Source organism: Abrus precatorius, unplaced genomic scaffold (genome assembly GCF_003935025.1).
Source record: "Abrus precatorius isolate BTA unplaced genomic scaffold, Abrus_2018 Scaffold6, whole genome shotgun sequence".
NCBI lineage: Eukaryota > Viridiplantae > Streptophyta > Magnoliopsida > Fabales > Fabaceae > Abrus > Abrus precatorius.
In genome coordinates, this window is record NW_020874406.1 from 1,860,020 (window position 1) to 1,880,117 (window position 20,098).

General features: G+C 35.7%; 2 protein-coding genes across 4 annotated transcripts; one reads left to right on the top strand and one right to left on the bottom strand.

The window, feature by feature from the left end:
• Positions 1–450: 450 nt before the first annotated feature.
• LOC113868759 lies at positions 451–9,911 on the top strand. 2 transcript variants are annotated; one of them, XM_027504628.1, is made up of 11 exons: positions 451–2,413; positions 2,687–2,926; positions 3,260–3,389; positions 3,974–4,126; positions 4,239–4,483; positions 4,618–4,687; positions 5,601–5,807; positions 6,740–6,975; positions 7,527–7,605; positions 7,678–7,815; positions 8,563–9,911. In XM_027504628.1, exons 1-11 carry the CDS (start codon positions 615–617, stop codon positions 8,752–8,754), a joined length of 3,489 nt encoding a protein of 1,162 aa, XP_027360429.1. In that variant the 5' UTR covers positions 451–614; the 3' UTR covers positions 8,755–9,911. The 2 variants fall into 2 exon arrangements, with proteins under 2 accessions (XP_027360429.1, XP_027360431.1); XM_027504630.1 differs by lacking the exon at positions 8,563–9,911 and having other exon boundaries at positions 7,654–7,806.
• On the bottom strand, positions 9,645–19,714 carry LOC113868760. Of its 2 annotated transcripts, none has more exons than XM_027504631.1 (13): positions 19,442–19,714; positions 19,258–19,355; positions 19,088–19,170; positions 18,827–18,953; positions 18,141–18,204; positions 12,689–12,786; positions 12,505–12,589; positions 12,064–12,187; positions 11,286–11,387; positions 11,122–11,186; positions 10,377–10,458; positions 10,167–10,246; positions 9,645–10,047 (listed from the first exon to the last, which is right to left on the bottom strand). In XM_027504631.1, exons 1-13 carry the CDS (start codon positions 19,666–19,668, stop codon positions 9,990–9,992), a joined length of 1,293 nt encoding a protein of 430 aa, XP_027360432.1. In that variant the 5' UTR covers positions 19,669–19,714; the 3' UTR covers positions 9,645–9,989. The 2 variants fall into 2 exon arrangements, with proteins under 2 accessions (XP_027360432.1, XP_027360433.1); XM_027504632.1 differs by having other exon boundaries at positions 9,922–10,047; positions 10,178–10,246.
• Positions 19,715–20,098: the final 384 nt, after the last annotated feature.

Consider the following 20,098-nt stretch of genomic DNA (forward strand, 5'->3'; position numbering starts at 1 on the left):
TTGTGCATTTAAATTTAAATTCAAAATCATAAGTTAAATTAAAATAACCTCAATCCATATCTTCTTAATGGTTGATCCCTGGTTATATATCTCATTTATTTATTATATTCCGTTAATATATTTTACCTATTAAAAATAAAATTATAAAAAATATTATTTGTTAATTTTTGAAAATAATAAATAAATTAAAATTTTAAGTTATTATGAAAAGAAAAATAATAATTATTATTATTATTATAAAAGCGAAAGAGTAATAAGTTAATAACTCAGCAGTTAATCAGAATTAGAGTACACGGCATAGAGTTTCTTAATTGTAAAAACTAAAAACTGAAAAAAAGAGGAAAAAGTTAAAATTAAGGAAAAGCCAAGCTTGTAATATTAGTGTTATGCCTATGTCCTTATTGTTATTAGTTGTATTAGATTAGACATATTTTGTTTGCTGCTTCCAATGATTGCCGAGACCCGAAGAAGAATCGTTGATTCAATTCCAACGCCACACCACACTCTCCCATGATTTTCACGCGCTTCCGGCGTGTTTAGTTGCCGTAGCTCGGTCGCACTACCACGCTCACATCCTTCCTCCTATTTCAATCTTCCAAATTTTAAAACGACACATGGAACGGTCGAATGCAAATGACGATAGGTTTTCGAATCCAAACACGAACGCTACAACCACCTCAAGCTTCACCTTCAGTACCCCTTCCGTTTCGGGCCTGTCCAGGCCCAGATTCGTGAAGGTTCGCAAGCACAACAACGCACCCGCTTTCAATCCCTTTCGCAACGGTGTTGCCAATGCCCCATTCAACAACAACAATGATTCTGCTTCTTCGTATTTCGATAAGGGAATCGGCGATCGATTCAGGAATCTCCAAATTGGGAATGCAAATGAGGGTTTCGACGAACACCTCGGTGAGTTTGCATTTTCATCTGCTTCTTCTCGTGTTAACGAAAGAGGTTTTGATGTCTCTGTTGAATCGGAACTCCAGAATGAGTTGAAGAACAAATTGAATATTAAAGAAAGAGGAGACGGCAATGCAGTTGCTGAGAACTCAGCGAATGAAGTTATATACCAAATGAAGAACCTCAACGTGAATGACTCTATTGGTGGTAATGTTCCAATGAGCCAAGTTGATCATCGTGAAAAGGAAACAGAAGGAATTTTGTTAAGGAAATTGGATGAGTTAAACCTAGATAATGAGAAGAAGCAGGACTCTGTTGAACCAAATTTGTGCAATCCTTTTGTGGAGTGTATCCAAAGATATTCAAGTGGTGGTGCTCATGTTGATTCGGAGAAACGTGACAAAGACGGTGGAATGTCACGAACTGCTGCATCAGCATCATCCTCTATGTTGTTTTCTGGTGATTGTGTGAGTTTTCAACCTGTTGGTGTTACCAAGAGGGATGAATTTGTGTTTACTGGTAAACAAGATACTTCAGGATCATCTTTTGTTGAGTTTAAAACGCCTGCACCAAAAGTTGGCAAAGAAGGAAAACTGAAGGAAAAAAATAGCAAACTGAGAATGAGTAAAAGTAGAGAAAAACTGAAGCATTATACCTCGGCCCAGCCATGGCCTGGACAAGGTTTTGTTCATAAGGGAAGTGTTTCCCAAGAAGAATTGCAGGGTTCTTCAGAGACTTGTTCGCCAATGGATGTGTCTCCATACCAAGAAAAACTGGCTCAAAATGAAATCTCTAGGGAAAATTCTTTGACATCCAATGAGTCATTTAGTGTTGATAACAACTCTGTTGCTAATGATTCAATACCAACCACTTCTATTGATCCCATTGATGAAGATCTAATTGTGGCCACTCAGAGCTTGACTATAAATGGGGTAGATGTTGTGTGTGGAGAAACAAAGGAGGAAAGTTCAGAGTATTGTAAACATGAAAATAGTGGTGTTGAAGACCCAAAGGATGATTCAATTTCTGGGGTTGAAACTGAAAGCTTTAAGTCTGCCAATGATGAAGTGGACATAACTAGTGATGTGGCTTATATATTGGCAGAAACTGAAGCCCGTGATAGTGATAGAACTTTACATCTTGGTAGTTCTTTGAGTGCAAAAAATGTAAGTGGGTCTGCCTTCACATTTGCTGCTGCGTCTTCGGCTGAAGCTCAATCATCCAGCCCAAAACGTCATCACAAAAAGAAAAACTGGGTAAATGTTGGTCATGATTCTTACTACACACCAAACATAAAGGTTCCATATTCATCGTCATCTGTGGCATTTTCTCCATTTTCTGGAACTTCATCTCTTTTCATATCTGGACAAAGCCTAAAAGCCAAGGTATCTTCTCCTCAACCCAAAACAAGGGATTCCAATGTGAAGGAAGAGCAGGGGATAAAGGGGTCTTCTGCTTCTATTTCTGCTGCAATAATTGCTGCTCAGGAAGACTGTGAAAAGTGGAGGCTCCGGTGAGTATATATTTTGACAGTTCTATTTCTCTGTTTTCAGTCAATTGCACGCCGTGTGCTTATTTTTTTTATTCTTCATTACAAGGCCAGGCTTCTTACAATTACTGTGACTTTTATATTGAAATAGAGTACAATTTGCAAATGTTTATTTTAAACACACAAATGAATCGGCACAATGAAATGGAGTAACTTTGAATTAGTTCCTTTGATTTTGGCTAATACTTCACCAACATTGTAACCATTATTCACAATACTGAATATGCTCTATATCAGAGGAAACCAAGCCTATAAAAATGGGGATTTGTCTATGGCTGAGAGTTGTTACAAACAAGGACTTGATTGTGTGTCTAAAGAAGAAGCATCTCGGAGCTGTCTCAGGGCTTTGCTGCTATGTTATAGCAACCTTGCCGCTACACACATGTCTCTTGGTAGGATGAGAGATGCACTAGAAGATTGTATGAAGGCTGCTGAAATAGATCAAAATTTCCTCAAGGTGCAACTGAGAGCTGCAAAGTAAGTTCCCATTTTTTTTTTTTCAAAATCATTTTGTACACAATGATTTAAGTTGTATGAATTTTAAGTTTAATGTAGCATGACAGAAACCTTAGGATATAAAGGCAGGGGGATTAATTATGCAATGGATCTAAGTAGACCCTTATCCCTATGAAAGTATGAATATATTAGTGTCTAGCACCTAATGGTTGTTATTTAAAATTTGGAAATAACATTATATTTATAATATGGAAATATTTCTGTGTCTAGCAGCATGCGTGCTCATACCACGTGTATAGTTTCAAGATAGATAATTGTGTCCTTTAAGTCATTTTGTTTTCATTCTTGTTTAAGTTGTTACCTTGCTCTGGGGGAAGTTGAAGGTGCATCACAATATTTTAAAAGGTGCTTGCAATCAGGAACTGATGTTTGTGTGGATCGAAAAATTGCTGTGGAAGCCTCTGATGGCTTACAAAAGGCACAGGTTTGATATATTTATAATATATTTTTAATAGATAACTTGATATGTTGTAGATTCTTTGGTTATTAGCTTTTCCTTTGGTTAAATATTTTTAAGTAGCTACAGGCTGCCTGTACAATGAATTAAAATTGGAAACATCATAAACTAAAGTGATTTGATATTGTATTATATCACTGTGACAGGAAAACTTTCTAGGGTTTAAAGTGCATTTAATAATTTTTCAGAAGTTGCTCATTGGTATTTATTTCAATAATGGATTTTGGGCTTGCTGGAGAGATAACTGCTTGGGATACTTTGAAGTTTCGTGCCCTTATATATCAAAACATGTATCTGATAAATGTTTTTATGATTAGAAATATTTTTGTAATGGAGGATTTAAATATTTCTCAAAAAATGGAAATGTGCAGATATTGACAGATAAATAGAAGTTGTTTCTACTGCTCTATGGATTGCTAATTTTGCACTTCCTTCTTTATTCACCTTAGCAAGATCCCAATGTTTTTTAATTTATAATTTTTTTGAGCGAGTATGGTGTGAAGTTCTGTCCACTACTTCCTGAACTGATTAGTGTTTTTAAGGGATGACAGAAAGTATCAGATTTCATCAATCATGCTGCTCAGCTTTTGCAAAGAAGAACATCCTCTGATGCAGAGCGAGCATTAGAACATATTAATGAGGCATTGATAATAAGTTCATACTCTGAAAAATTGCTTGAAATGAAGGCAGAGGCTTTTCTAATGGTTAGTGCCTCTTTCACTAAAACTTTGGTAATGTGAATATTTGGCATAAGTCTCTGTGCAATAATCTATACCAGTTGTGTCTCTGTTGGATAACTTTTGCTACAAATATCAGCTTTGTAGATATGAGGAGGTGATTCAGCTGTGTGACAAGACCCTTGGTTCTGCTGAGAAGAATGCTTGTCTTTTGGATACTGGTTGCCAAGTCACAGATCTGGATAATTCACAACTCTCAAAAGGGTTCTACTTCAGAATATGGCGATGCTCAATGATGCTTAAAGCTTACTTTCACCTAGGAAAGCTTGAAGAAGGTCTTTCTTTGCTGGAGCAACAAGAGGAGAAGATGTCTGACATAAACAAGTAAGCATTACTAACCTCTGACCCATTCACCCTCCTCTGCCCCTCCTCAAGTGTAAACAGAAAAAGGAAAGAAAACTGAATGTTTGATTGCTGTAGTGATCCTTTTTATCACCAGCTTAGATATTGTCCTGCAGGAGTGCAAGCAAGGTTTTGGATTCACTCATACCACTAGCTTCCACTGTACGCGAGCTCTTGCGTCACAAGGTTAGCTTTTGCTGTATTTCATGATATGGTTATATTATTTACATTATTATTTTCTGTTAAATACCTAGATGCCTAGAACATTTCCATTGTTCAAAGTAACTCTCTACTTTTATATTGTTTGTCTTGGGAGCTAATTGTTATTTTAGCTATTGTACTTGAGTAAATTATTTTGTTTCTAATATACAGTTTTCAGGCAATATTGAGTTTTCAACTGACTTTAAAATTAACTTTTGTAAAAAGATGCTTTAGCAGGGTAGATCTTTTCATCTGCAATCTATTTGTTTCTACTGGTTCCAATTGCTGTGCTCTAGGTGACAATCATTCTGGATATACTCATGTTTGAATTTGTAGAAAGAAATAAAAGGGGCCAAAAATTGCTCTACATTATAGAATGGGATTTATCAAGACACTAGATTTGTTTTAGGGTGTGTTTGGATAAGCTCTGAGAAAAAAAATGCCTTTATCATATCACAATATTTTATAACTTTTTTTAGGATGATTCTTTAAGCTTTTGATAAAAGCACTAAAGCTGCTTTATTTGAGGCTTTTGCTTTTCCCTTTTTTCTTTTTTTTCTTTTTCTTCCCTTAGGCTCCCTGTTTGCATGTTTATGTTAATAAACTGCAGACTGGATTAACACAACTATAGTGCATTGTGCAAGCCCATCTCAATTCTCAAACCCTATTACACATAATAACATGCCCTAGTTTCCTTTAATTTGATGGTTTATCCTCTTCCTTTGTGTTTCTATACATTTCTCTAATACAATTTCTCCACCATCAAGAGATTCAAGAAAACAATTTAATGCCACATTGATGTTGTATTCTTAAAAATTGTACTTTGTTTAATTCATTCTGTTCTCCTGTAACACAAATTGCTTCTGATTAATATTGATGTAAATCTATTCAAATGTAGACTGCAGGGAATGCAGCATTTCAGGCTGGAAGGCACACGGAAGCTGTCGAACACTATACATCTGCTTTATCATGCAATGTGGAGTCTCGTCCATTTGCAGCTGTCTGTTATTGTAATCGTGCCACTGCATATAAAGCTTTAGGTCAAATAACAGATGCTATTGCAGACTGCAGTCTGGCTATAGCTCTTGATGGAAATTATTTGAAGGTTTCTTCTCTCTTCAATTGTGACTTAATTTTTTATTCTTGGAGATGTTATGACTGGATCAGATGGGGTTAACCTGACATAGGATAAAAACACATAGGATTAAATTATGGTAAATTCTAAGGTGCTCTGAAAAATGAGGGAGTATTCTATGCTCCTATATACATGGAACAATCATAACCGTTGATTTTAGTGATAAAATTGGTGGTGTATTTGGAAAAGACGTAAATATCCTTTAATATCTTAGTATAATCTAGGAGTATTTAATACACCCTTAGTTTAGGAGCATCGCAGCAAGCACCTTAAATTATAGCGCATGAGAAATAGAGAGAGAATGGGTCAACTAGTGAAAAGATCTGGTACTCAACCAGTACAGAGATTTATTCTCCTTGGGAACCAGAAGAAAGTTTTGTTATCAAAATTCAGGAAACATCTAAGGTATCCTTGCTACAGGCATTCCCCTATTTATAGCATAAAAATCCTAACTGAACAAATCCTAATGCTATCCATGAAGATTAGGCAGTTAAAAACTATAGCTTTTAACTTGTTTATTGTTTTCTATTCTTTCCATCCAAACATGAACACTAGCCAAGCTATTTTAAGTGGCTCACCAATAATGATAATTTTGAATGTTCAACTCACGGAAGGGAAAATGGAACAATTTAATTGTTGCATTGCAAATTTCTATCTTTAGAGCTCTTGTATGTTGTATGTGTTGTAGTTGTATTAGATTCCCTGAATGGGTTTCCTATGATGTTTAGTTCTTTAGAGAGAGTGATAGTCTTAGTATGTGTTATGTGCTGTTATAGAATATAATGTGTTGATTGTTTGCATTTTCAAATATATCTGCTATTGCATGCTATTCAAAGAATTGCCTTATATATGATTTCAGTTATATATGACAGTATGAGAAAAACGTTTTCATATGCTTGCAGGCACTTTCTAGACGTGCAACTCTGTATGAGATGATCAGAGATTATGCCCAAGCAGCCACTGATCTTAGGAGACTTGTCTCTCTTCTCAGTAAGCGGGTGGAGGACAATGCCAATCAGCTTGGAATATCTGAGAGAGCAATTAATTATACTAATGATTTGAAACAAAATCATGTTTGGCTTTCTGAAATAGAGGAGGAAGCCAGAAAGGAGATCCCTCTTGATGTGTACCTCATTTTGTAAGCTCTTTACTAATAACCAGAAGTTCTTTATCTTATCATCTGTAACAGATCAATTAACCCCATTTTTCTAGAAGTCAAAATCACCTTCCTGAAAGGCACCATTTATGAGGATAAACTGGGAAAAGTTTGGACATATAAGAAAGATTTTAGAATCTTCCTTTGTCAAAAGAAAGATCCAATTTTCAAAATCCAGGGTCAGAAATAAAATTCATGTTAGGATCTGCAATTAAACCTGGATACATAACCGTAATATTTCCTGACAAAACACAGGCTTATATAGCAGGAATGGATTTATAACTATTCAAAGAATGCAATTAGGTATTAATTCTTTAAAAATGTGCCCAGATCCCAAAATATTTGCTATGCAAGAAAGAGGCTCAAAATTTGGTTATATGTCATCTTTGTGTTGGTTTTTGTGTATTGATTCTCTAAGTTTGAGCTTAGGCCTAACTCAACTTCAAGGTTGCACTTAGACACTATCTGTTGCTAATTTAGGGAAATATTATCATTCATTTAAGGCTATCCGCTGATTGACAATATGATGGCAGGGGAGTTGAACCATCTGTTTCAACATCTGAAATCAAGAAGGCCTATCGGAGAGCTGCACTTAGACACCATCCAGACAAGGTTGTTTGATCGGGCAGTTGGTTTGATGATCATATGTTAATCACTCAGTTAATGTTTTATTTTATTCTGTAGGTTGCCCAGTCTTTGACTAGAAGTGACAATGGAGATGATCAGATATGGAAGGTTATTGCTGAAGAACTACACAGAGATGCTGACAAGCTTTTCAAAATAATTTTAGAGGCATATGCTGTGCTCTCAGACCCTGCCAAGGTATTTGTATATTTTCAACTAATAAATGTTGCTGAGATGCTTGCTCTATATGATTTTACTAGAAGGTTAGTTTTTATGGAGCCCAATAGTGTCAATTAATCCATGTAATCAGTACCACCTGGGAAGGATTTGTGGTTGTTGACACATTATATGAGAAGTTCCTCGGTCTTAAAATAAGGCAAGCAATAGCTACCAAATGACCTATCAGTACCTTATACCTAGGATATAGGCATTAGAAAAGTTTCTTACCTAGATTGGAACTTGGAAACCAAACTTTTATTGGTGCTCTAAACGTTTTCAGTGAGGAAGGGAAACTTTATTTGTTTGTGTTTACTTCCTTGGTCATTAACACCAAATTCTTTAACATGATATTGGATGAAAAGCTGAAAATAGAAGGCAGTTGGACATCTTTTATTACTGTGAATGGTGTAATATACAAGACCTGTGAAGTTGTCCTGTGTATCAATAACGCATGGCAATTCAATTATGAGAAAATCCTACATATGCCTTGAATAATAATAATAATTTTAAAAAGGCTGCTTTGCTTTGCCATTCACAAAAGGATCAGTATCTAAAACTGAGCTTTAAAGTGCTTGTAGGTTTTACTACTCCTTGCAGTGTTTGTATATGTTTTCGCACCACGAATGAGAAAAATCAGTGTTAGTATGAATAATAAATTTAAGCTTAAAGCACAATATGATTTTCCCCCACGCATTCATTTGGTCATTATTCCTTCTTTTTTTGTAGCGTGCACGTTATGATGCAGAAGAAGAAATGAGGAATTCCCAAAAGAGACGCCATGGACCTATAGCTAGAAATAATGCGGATAGCCAGTATCCATTTGAACAAAGCAACAGGAGACAGTGGAGAGAGGTTCGGAGAACATATGGTCATCCATCTTCTCGAGGTTCTGAACCAGGTCGATCAAGTTGGAAATAAGAAAATGCGTATGGAATGATAATCCGGTGAGGATTCGGATTGCAGTTTGACTCTTCGAATGTGTGGGCTAGTTAGTAGTGCCTTTGACCTTTGAAGTTATCATTTGGCCTGCTGAATTTTGACGTTGTGGTAAATTCGGCACTGCATTGATTCAGCCGGAATGCAGCAACTTCAGTCCTTTGAGTTAGAAGAGCTCCTGCACTTACATAATTCTGCGGTTGATGACAGAAGTTGGAGAAGCTAGGCTGTTCAATACTTCTGGTTGCTTTGGGAGGTAGAATTTTTCTCTGGGCAAGAGAAAGACGACGTGATTGCGCACGCTTTTTATCTTTTTCACCGCTGACCCCGATTTTGAACAACGAGTTTGTGTTTTAGCTTGGCTGATAAACCAAGCACTAGGGAAAAAAAAGCTTGGAAATTTTGCATTATGGATAAGAGGTCTGTTTTTTTTTTCCCCTTTCAGATTTGTAAATTTTATAGACACTTATAAAAAAAAGTTGATATTGAGATGTACAGACGAAATTATATTGTTATAGCATGACCATGATTGTAATACCCAAAACAAAAGTTACAGTTGGGCTTACGTGAATACGTTTTCTCCCGTGTCCATATGAAGTGATCCTAAAATCAATTTCAAAAAGTTAACCAAAACAAAGATATACCTATTCCACTTGTCAGTCAAGCAATCCAACCTTTGTAATGAAAAGAAAAGGCAAAAACAGAGTGGGAAAGGTTGGAACTAACAGTATGTGCGGAGCTTCAATTACACGTAAAGTAAATATATTCAATTAATTACGCATGTTCCAAACAATTTGGCTCATTTAAAATAAGAAATTATAACTCTTAATTAAAAAAGGTGTTTTACTTTATAAAATACATTCTTCTCTTGAGAGGAACCAAATTCATTTCATGAATAAAGTAAGCGTATATATTGTAATTTGTTAATTTAATAATTTTCAAAGTTAACCTCTCCCATCACCTACCCCCCCCCCCCCCCCCCCCCCCACAACACGAGAAACCCTTTCAAGATCCCAGTTACAAATAACAAATTGCTTGGATCTCTTTGCAGGAGAAGGCTATGGACTATGGCTCCATTTTCATTTAGCGAATCCAAATAGGTAGGGCATAAGTGTGCCTTGCTGTTTAGGACATTTCTCCAGAATTATACCTTACGGCCTTGCAGTACAATAAAAAGAATTTTACTGAATTTCACTTTTGCTTTGGCATGGGAAAACTCATATGTATATTCCAAATCCAATCTCCTTTGGATCTGTTTCAATCATCCATGCTGACCTGTTTATTTTTTAAAAAGAAAGAAAATAAGACCAAGAAAATAGCACACTTAAACATTTTCGAAATAATTCTCCAATTTATGAATGAATAAATACAGAACGCCAGCTCCAAGAGTTTACTTGTTCATTACGAAGTTAAACGTTCCCTGGCTAGCACGCTTGAGAAGAACTTCTCTTGCTTCAATTGGAAGTCCTTCAGGCTGCATGAAGAACTCGATTAAATAAATAGTTATATAGCAAAAAAGCAAAACTTGTTGGCGGAAGTGTTTATGTAGCACTTTTAAATGTCTCCAAATAGAAAAAATAAATGAAAATTATATATGCACACACCTCTTCAGGAAACCAAACCCCAGGCTGCGTGCTTCCTTCAAGAACTGCAAGTGCAAATGCAGCTGTTGCTATTCCAACAGATCTGAGAAACGTGGACATTGCATTCGTCATTACTAACAAAGAACACTGTATTCCGGATTTATCAAATCTATCAAAAGCACGCACAATTTGTAGCAAAAATGCTAAATTGTGTATGGGAAAATGAACTAGGAGAAAGCTTTAAAAGACTGTTTTTTTCATTTTACATTAATAAAATAAGCACAAGTAGGACGAGTAATGCATGTCTAGATTAGTTTATTTTTTTGAAAAAATTAATTAAGAGCTTATTGCTTAGTTTTGAAAAATAATAATTTCAATACTTACCAAACATGCTGAATGAAGAGTTCATGTTACAAATTTGTAATTCAAAATAAAACTATAACATAAAAAGTGCCGACTAGATTTTCAAGCTATAAATTAAAGAAAACAAAGCTCGTCATATTAGTGACTTAAGGAGTTTACCAGGATAACTTAAACTGTAATTACCAAGAAATTAAAAAAGAAAACTATATAATCCCTTTTAATAATGTTATAGGAACAATTAATGATTTGGTATTATATATTTCACCTATACAAAGAACAATTATAATGAAAAAAGAAATTGTTTTGATAATTTAGGCATGTGCCAAAAGCTAGCTTAATGCAGGCATAATCAAAACTTGCACCCAAAATTTCACCCAAAAATGAAAAGGAAAAAGCAGCTTACACCGAAAGTCTCCTATGACTGAATATACCAACAGTGTTGCGTCCACTTGCACACTCCAAATCAACCTACCCAATAGAAAGGAGATGGACCCAAAAAAAATTTCTTGAGTAACATTAAAAATATGGTTAAACGAGAATTAATTTAATCCTTTTCATTCGCCTCACCCTCATTGATACACGTTCTCCAGCAATCCCATCCATTACTCGAACAAAAGGATCAAAAATCTCAACCAACTTTCGGACTTTATTTCTGTCTCTTAGAAATTCCTGCAAGTTTTAATCAAATGTCATCCAGGTTGTCTACACTATCATTGCTATCAACGTAGTATAATCAAAATAACAAATATGAACAAAATTGTTCTTAAGATTTCACTGCCAAAGAATTCAGATAGCGCACACCAAAATTTGAAAATAAAATCATTGAAAAACAAGAATAAAATTTACATTAGAATATTATTCATTTGTATTTATAAAACCTAAGTATTAGAAAAATTCATAACATAGTAAGAAACTTATATTTGCAAAGAACAGTGTTACGGTCCAAAATAGTCAGAAAGGCATTACGGTCCAGCAACCATATGAGGCCCACCATTTGGAGGGTGTATAAGAGGAGAAAAGAAAGAATGGGTAATGAGCTGACTGAGAGAGAAGGTAATAAGGAGAGTTAGTTATGACGATCCTTATAGGGGCAGAGGGGGTAAGGAGAGGGCATCGGAGAATATTTTATGGTTAGATATAGATAGAGAGCAGTAGCTCTCTATAGGAGCCACGCTCTGAGCAGCAGCGGTTGTATTCTCCTACTGATATTTCAGTCCATTCAATAATATACACAGTTTTTCATCATATTTCTTCATTATTCATCTTAATTGCTCTCTGTTAGGTTTAGTTTGTAACAAACAGTTCATAAATATTAAAGATGCAGCTCAAATATTGAAGAACATACCGAAGGAAGAAATTTTGTCATAGCTTCCATACCCCAATTCCAGAAAAATGGTGCTGTCCCAAATCGAGCACTTACTGTTGGCACTCCTAGAATCTCATGAGCACTTCTAACCTCTGGTAAATTCCTGAAAACCATGTATTGAAGTGGAATCCTAATTTCTGAAGAAAGCAAATATATTGGGGTAATTTAATCAATTTGTTAGACATTATGTCATGTATCATATATGACTGAAGCAGTACCATGATCCCAATGGAGAAGCTTGTTAAAGAAGCAGAAAATGACCTTCACAGAATGTTTATTATCACAGATAATATAAATCAGATTCAGCGAATAATTACTATTTTTATTTTGTTTTCAAGGGATATTCTGACTTCCAATGATTCAGGGAAGAATTACTATCTTTATTTTGTTTTCCAATGCTTTCTATATAATCAAACTTACAATAGATAAACATCTCTTTTGCCAATTCCTTTTCCAAAGTCAACGTTGAGCATTCCACTATATGGCTTCAGATTGATCTTTTCTCCTAGTTGAACATTCCAGCATCATCATTTAATCCTACAAACAAAATGATAATTTAATCTAGATAAAACAAATAACTTGTACAAACTCTCTAGAAAACAACCTTTGTTATATGCAACTACTTCCTCTCCCAACAGCAAGAAGCTTGTAGCTAATATAGTTGGGCCAGCACCACCAGTTCCAGCTGTGTAGTAGAAGAATCTGAGTTGATCATAGCAGCTTATAAGTTGCTGAAAATCGACATGAAGCTAAAAAATAAACAAAGAAGAATAGGTATTTCTGCTCCTGGTTAAACTTATTCCTCTTGTTATTTTTTGAACTTGATTTTCTTTCATTTTCTGCTACACTTATTTTGTCTTAGTGGATAGTTAGGCAAAAAACTACATTAGACTAATTAAAGAATTTATACCCTACATACCGTAACGTAAATAATTTAATAACACACAAGTACTTTAAGGGTGTGTTTGATGCGCACTATGTTTGATTCACAAGTAATGTTAGAGTGGCTGCAAAGTTTGTGTTTTTCTGTCACGTTTAATTCAGTGTGAGCCAAGTCCTAGTTTTTAGGGAAGCGGGTTGCAGTTATTTATGCTTAAGTTGTGGTTTTTTTGTCAGATGCTGTTTTTAGGGATTAGTGCAATCAAACTGTTTTTAGCTGTTCAGCAAGTTACAGAAATTTAAGTGTGTGGTTTTCTGCAGTCCAAAAAGAATTTTCTTCTCTCCCACTTTTCTGTCTCTCTCTCTCTTTTTCTCTGCAGAGTTCTGTCTCTCTGTTTTTTGCAAAGTTGTTAAATCATAAACTCAACATTGGTATCAAGAGCCATCATTCTGAAGGGGCCTATGAGTGAAACTGAGAAATTCCTAAGTGATACACGTGAGAAATTGAGTAAAATGGAAGAAGGGTCAAGCAGTCTCTCTGCTCTAGCTCCACCTGTGTTTAATGGTGAAAATTATCAGGCTTGGGCAGTGAGAATGCAGGCATATATAGAGGGGTGTGACTATTGGGAAGCAGTTGAAAATGACTACCAAGTAGCTTCATTTCAAGATTATATCCAACCATCAATCAAATTAAGATTCATAAGGAGAGAGTCACCAAGGCGGCAAAGGCTCGAACTTGCCTATATGCTGCAGTTTCATCAATCATCTTTACCAAAATCATGACTCTTGCTTCAGCTAAGGAGATTTGGGATTATCTCAAGGCTGAATATCAAGGAGATGAGGATCAAGAGCATGAAAATGTTGAATTTGATCAGGGAATTCGAAAGGTTACAGATAAAGTCTAAGTCAATTAAAGAATACCCAAACAAGTTGATTGGAATTGCCAACAAGGCAAGGGTTCTTGTCACTAAACCCTTTGATGGAAGGATTATGCAAAAGATTCTTGTTTCTATGTCAGAAAAGTATGAAGCAACTATTATTTCACTAGAGAACACCAAGGATCTAACACAGTTCAAAGTAATTGAGCTCATTAGTGCATTGTAGGCTCAGGAGCAGAGGAGGCTGACGAGGCAAGAAGGAAGCACAAAAAGGGCTTTGAAGGCTCGAGTGCAACACAATGAAGGAGGAAGAGACAAGAAATGGAAAGGAAAGAAGGGTGGTGGCAGTAGTGGTTCAGAAGCTGCTGCAAGCATTGTTGTTAAAATCGCGATTAAAATCGCAGGATCGTACGATTTTACAATCTTATACCCCTTGGACAATCTTAATCGGACTTGGGAGCGCTTACATGGAAGATCGGATGAGATCCCGATTTTTTCCGTCAGGATCGCAGGATCTCCGATCCGATTCGATCACAAGGGCAGGTTTTTTGGGTCAGTTCTGGGTTGGGTTTTTTGGGTTGGGCTTCTGGGAGGGTTGGGTTTCTGGGTCAGGTTTTTCTGACCCGGTTTTAAAAAACCTATTTAGGTTATTTTTTCCCGAATTCTTTTCCCACTCTCTCTTTCACGACGCCCATTCTCTCCTCTCTTCTGCGCCACCGATGCTCTCTTCCTCGACACCCATTCTCTCTTCCGTGACACCCATCCTTCCATTCTCTATGTGGGTGGTTTGCGTTTTATTTTTTGGTGTTTCTTGAGCTGCTCTTTGCCTGTTTCAATTGGTGGTTCACGTTTTCTAGGTGTTTTCTATTCTCTAGATATATTGTGAGCTACTGTACACCTTTCAATATAAACCTGTGAATGAGGTTAATTTAAATAAACATTTTAATAGTGTTACTACCTAAAAATAATTTTATTAAAATTAATTTTCAATTTTATTAATAATATATTATATATTAAAATAAAATAGTGTAATAAGACATTAATTTATATGTAAAATGGTATAAAATTATTTTTTCTAATTTTTTTTAAAAATTAATGAATATCATATTTTATAAAAAATCTATTAAACATTATAAGCATCTAAGTTTCACGTATTTAACTATAAATCTAAATACTGTTAACTAGAGCTAATACTTTAATATTATTTATTGTAAAGTATTATAAGTTGGATAACTTGTTGATCTTTTTAATTTTTAAAAAAATATTCTTCTATTTATTTTCTATTATGTGTTTTCTTACCTTGGCATGGATAGTTTAACTAATTATGTATTATATTGAATCTTAAATATAGGATTTTTAAGTTTATATTTAACTAAATTAGGTAATTTAGACTTTACTTTTTATCTATGTAACTTTCTCAGTTTATATATATGTTTTAAGTATAATTTTATACTTTTTGAAGGATCTTACGATCTATTTTACGATTTCACGAGTTATGATTTTTTACCCCTCTTCTGATCCTAGATAAGATCCCGATCTTGACAACATTGGCTGCAAAGGTTGCAGGAGTAGATTTCAACAAGAACTCTCCAAGCAAACATTGTAACATTGTGGGAAGCAGAATCAATCACACTTCAAATGTTAGAGAAGGTCAGATGTTAGAAAGTGCCATTTAATAGGGCACATTGAGAGCTTCTGTAAGGAAACAAAAACACAACAACAAGGAGGAGCTCATGCTGCAATTCAGCAAGAAGATCAGTTGTTTATGGCCACTTGTTCTCATCAGTCACTCAATGTGACAATTGGTTGATTGATAGTAGGTATACCAATTATATGATAGGTGATGAGGAGCTATTCAAAGACCTTGACAAGTCATTCAAGTCAAGGGAGAAGATAGGCAATGGAGAGTATCTAGAAGTGAAGGAGAAGGGCACAATGTCAATAGAGAGCCGTGTAAGAACTAAGATTGATCATAATTTGTTAAGGGTTGATCAACTAGTAGAAAAGGGATCCAAAGTGTTATTTGAGGAAAGGAAGTGTCTCATTTCTAACTACAGTGGGAATGAGTTGTTCAAGATCAAAATACAGTACAGGAGTTTCTCATTGGATCTACTCGAGAAGAAACATATAGCTTTCAAGTGTCAAGTGAATGACATTGAGCTATGCATAAGAAGTTGCAGCACTTTCATCAAAAGGAGTTGTAGTATTTGTAGAAGACTAAAATGGCAATAGGATTACCAATTTTGGAGGAGCAAAAAGCAAAATGCAAGGCTTGTTTGACAAGGAAGCAAACAAGGGAGTCATTCAAGAAGTCAACCTCAAGAGAAAATAAGAAGTTGCACCTTATTCACATTGACTTGTGTGGACCTCAACCATATGTCTCACTGAATGGTACCACATACTTCACCATTTTCATTGATGATTATACTAGAATGTATTGTATTTATTTCATGAAGTTGAAGTCTGAGGTTGCTGAGATATTTCCAAAGTTTAAAAGCTTGATTGAAAATCAAAGTGGCTGCAAAATTCAAATGATTTAAACAATGGAACAAAATACACATCACAAAAGTTCAAAAACTTCTTTGTGAGGAGGTAGGGATCGAGCATCAGCTCATTGTTCCATACACACCACAATAAAATGGAGTAAGTAAAAGGAAGAACAAGAGCATTATGGAATTAACAAGATGCATGCTGCATCAGAAAAACTTGTCAAAGGAGTTCCAGAATGAAGCAACAAACACAATAGTCTTTCTATTGAATAGACTACTTATAAGGGTATTGGAGAAGAAGACGCCCTATGAATTTGATTCAACACTAAATCAAATCTATAGAATTTGAAGGTGTTTGGATGCTTGTATTTTTCTCATGTTCCACATGTGAAGAGAAACAAGTTGAGTGAGAAGGCAAAACCATGAATCTTTGTGGGCTGCAGCATGGTGTCTAAAGCCTACAGGATCTATCAACTTCACACAAAGAAGGTTGTGATAAGTGTGATTTTCAGTTTATTGAAGATGAGAAGTGGGACTAGGCAAAAGAAGCAAAAAGGAAGCAACAAGAGTCCTCTCTGGATTTTAATGAACTGGTTGTAATGAACGAGTTAGAGAAACTTACTGATGTGTATGAAAGATGTAATGTAGCTGTTATGGAGCCTGTAGAGTATGAAGAAGCCAAGGAAACCATGAATGGATAGAGCCAATGAGAGAGGAGTTGGACATGATAGAGAAAAATAAGATATAGGAGTTAGTGGAGAGGCCAATAAATAAAAAGGTGATTGGTGTAAAATGGGTTTTCAAAATCAAACTGAATCTTAATGGTACAGTGAACAAGTAGAAGGCTAGGTTGGTAGTGAAGGGTTATGTGAGTTGACTTTTCTAAAACCTTTGCACCAATAGCAAGGATGGACACAACTAGAAAGTTGCTTCCTGTGTTAGCTAGTGCATCAGCTAGATGTGAAGTCAACATTTTGAATGGAGTGTTGAAAGAGAAGATTTATGTGGAGTAACCAGAAGGCTTCATCTTATAGGACAAAAGAAGAAAGTTTATCTACTCAAAAAAGCTCTATGGTTTGAAGCAAGCTCCCAGGGCTTGATATAAGTTATAACAAGATAATTGACTATCTATTGAATCTGAACTTTGTCAAAAGCTTGAGTTAGTTCCCTCTATATGTGAAGGATTCAGGAGATGGTTTGGTGATTGTGTCTCTCGATGTAGATGATTTGCTTGTGACAGGTAGTGATGCAGCACAAATTGAAATGCTTAAGCAAGATATGAGAGGAGTATTTGAGATGAAAAATCTCAGCTTGATCCTTCACTTTCTAGGTATGGATTGAATGAGGTACTTCTTTGTCAAAAAAGTATATAAAAGATATTTTGAAATTTGAAGAAATTCAAGATGGAGGACGGTAGGGTTGTAAGTACTCCAATGAACAAGAAGGAAAAGTTGCAAAAGATTGATGGAAAAGAATTTGCAGATGAGAAGGAGTTCAAAAGTCTTATTGGATGCCTCATGTATCTCACTTCCACTGGTTTTCTGCAGTCCTAAAAGAATTTTCTTCTCTCCCACTTTTCTGTCTCTCTTTTTTTTTTTTTTTTCTGCAAAGTTTTGTCTCTGTTTTTTCGTTTTCTGCAGAGTTGATAAAACATAAAGTCAACAAGTATCATAGGCACAATATACCAAGGAATTCAACAAATGATGATATATCCAAACGATGAGATAAGAAAATGACATATCAACCAAAATACATTTACATTTCAAAATAAGAAATCATAAACTTCAGAATTATAGAGAAGAACTGTCACCTTAGCCTCTCTGGCTTATCTATACCTTCATTTTCTGCAGCACGAACTAGCTCTGCTGCCATAACTGTGACAAATTTGTAGGAAATGTTAGCAATCAGAATACAGCATATGCAAAAAGATATCATGATCCGCCCTAACTTCATAGTTATCTAGATTCTACAATTAATATTACTACCAATTAGCAGACACCGGTCTTACATATACAGCAACATATTATAAAACCCTTGAAATTTGAATGACCAAAATCCTAAAATAAGCTGACCAACTGTTTGCAGCCATTACACCAACGGTGCAGTTCAACTTTCTTTAGATGTTATTTGCATTAGGGCAGGAAAGATCAGAAGCTGTATGTATCAACATATATTTCTTTATTGCTAGTCAAGAATGCCATGGAAAGGTGTCCAGTAGTTTTGGATCAAACCACACAAACTAAACAGCATCAGTCAAACAAATTTATGAATACATGTTTTATCTCACACCATTGAATATGAATAAAAGTAGAATAAATGGATATGCAAACCCAAAAACTATAATCCACAGCTAATATCATTTTTCATACTCATCTGAACAAACTGTACTATTTTCAATCAAGTGTTAGCCAGGTCAGTTTAATATAAATTGGCAATCAAATGATTCTGGCACTGATTTGGAAACATAAGATAAGAACAATGCAGATAAGTAAGCACCATTGCTAACTCCAGGGTAAATTCCTCCGGTTGTTATAGCTGGAACACTTGCAGCTAACGCCCTACTCATCAAGGATTTCGCACGCCATGCATAGCTTGTATCATCACAAACATCAACATACGCAGTCTGCAGCAAAAAGCATGCAACCACTATATGTATAAGGGAAGATGAATGTATAGACGTTAGCAAGCAGAGATTTTAACAGAAATGACCAAGTAGGATTCCGAAACGAAAAATCGTTGATTGAAGCCATAGGCTACCTTAGTATTTATAGCAGCTTCAAGCACATTGCAGCTTTCTGCTCGTTGGAAAGGTCCTGCGGCATGAACTACAAGATCCACATCTGCAGAGATTTGCATTAACAACACTCATATTCGATTTCGATTTATAAGCACAAGACAAAGAATACTGATCGGAAGTGCAATTTCACCTTTCAACGCCGTTTCCAGCGAATTGACGTCGTCGATATCAACACGAGTAAAACCTGAATTGCTGCCAAGTTTTGCAGCCAGAGCTTCACCTTTCTCTCTGCGACGACACACACACGTGGACCAATTAGAATCACTCACAATTTTGGACTCACGCAAGATGCACGCACACGCGCTGTCACTTACCTGTTTCTGCCGGCGACGAGGATTTGAAGGTCTGGACAGAGGTTGGAGAGGGCAACGGCGGTGGATCCTCCTATCCGACCCGTTCCGCCGAGGACCAACACTCTTGAGTTGCAGATTTTCTCCGGCAGTGGCATTTCAGGGACCTTGTTGGTTGAAGTGGCGGTGGCTGTGGCTCTCAAATTCAATGGCATCCATTTCAAATTCAGAGGCAATGAAAGTGGCGCCATTCAATTTGCTTCTTCTCTTCACTCTTTTCTCTTTCTATACTCTGCTACTTATATATCTGTCTCTGCGTTACTTATATATCTGTTATCACTACCCGCTTTATCCTTACCGTTGTTGTTCTGTCGCCAGCTCAATACTTGGCAAAATCCACGCCACACATTGACTCGCACGTCACCATTTAAATTTTTTAATTTAATAGTAGTAGACTATACAAAGAATAAACTAGTGAACGAAATGAAGACCAACCATAACAGGCGGAATTTAACATTTTAATTATTGAACATAACCGAATTAACATTGTTAACTTGGATTCAATTTTATTAATTTAATCCACATTTTAATATTTCCCATCCTAGACTACTAAAAGTTGAAAATGTTATTTCATAATTTGACGTCACAAATTTATTTATTTTATACTCAGTAATTGACATG

Excerpts from the sequence above, each read along its gene's own strand:
- LOC113868759 (XM_027504628.1), top strand. The coding sequence starts at position 615 with ATGGAACGGTCGAATGCAAATGACGATAGGTTTTCGAATCCAAACACG. Across the intron at positions 3,390-3,973 it reads ATGGCTTACAAAAGGCACAG|AAAGTATCAGATTTCATCAA; the intron begins GTTTGATATATT and ends AAGGGATGACAG. Across the intron at positions 7,606-7,677 it reads TTAGACACCATCCAGACAAG|GTTGCCCAGTCTTTGACTAG; the intron begins GTTGTTTGATCG and ends TTTATTCTGTAG.
- LOC113868760 (XM_027504631.1), bottom strand. The coding sequence starts at position 19,668 with ATGGCGCCACTTTCATTGCCTCTGAATTTGAAATGGATGCCATTGAAT. Across the intron at positions 18,205-18,826 it reads TTACCCTGGAGTTAGCAATG|TTATGGCAGCAGAGCTAGTT; the intron begins GTGCTTACTTAT and ends AATTTGTCACAG. Across the intron at positions 11,388-12,063 it reads TGACAAAATTTCTTCCTTCG|GAATTTCTAAGAGACAGAAA; the intron begins GTATGTTCTTCA and ends TAAAACTTGCAG.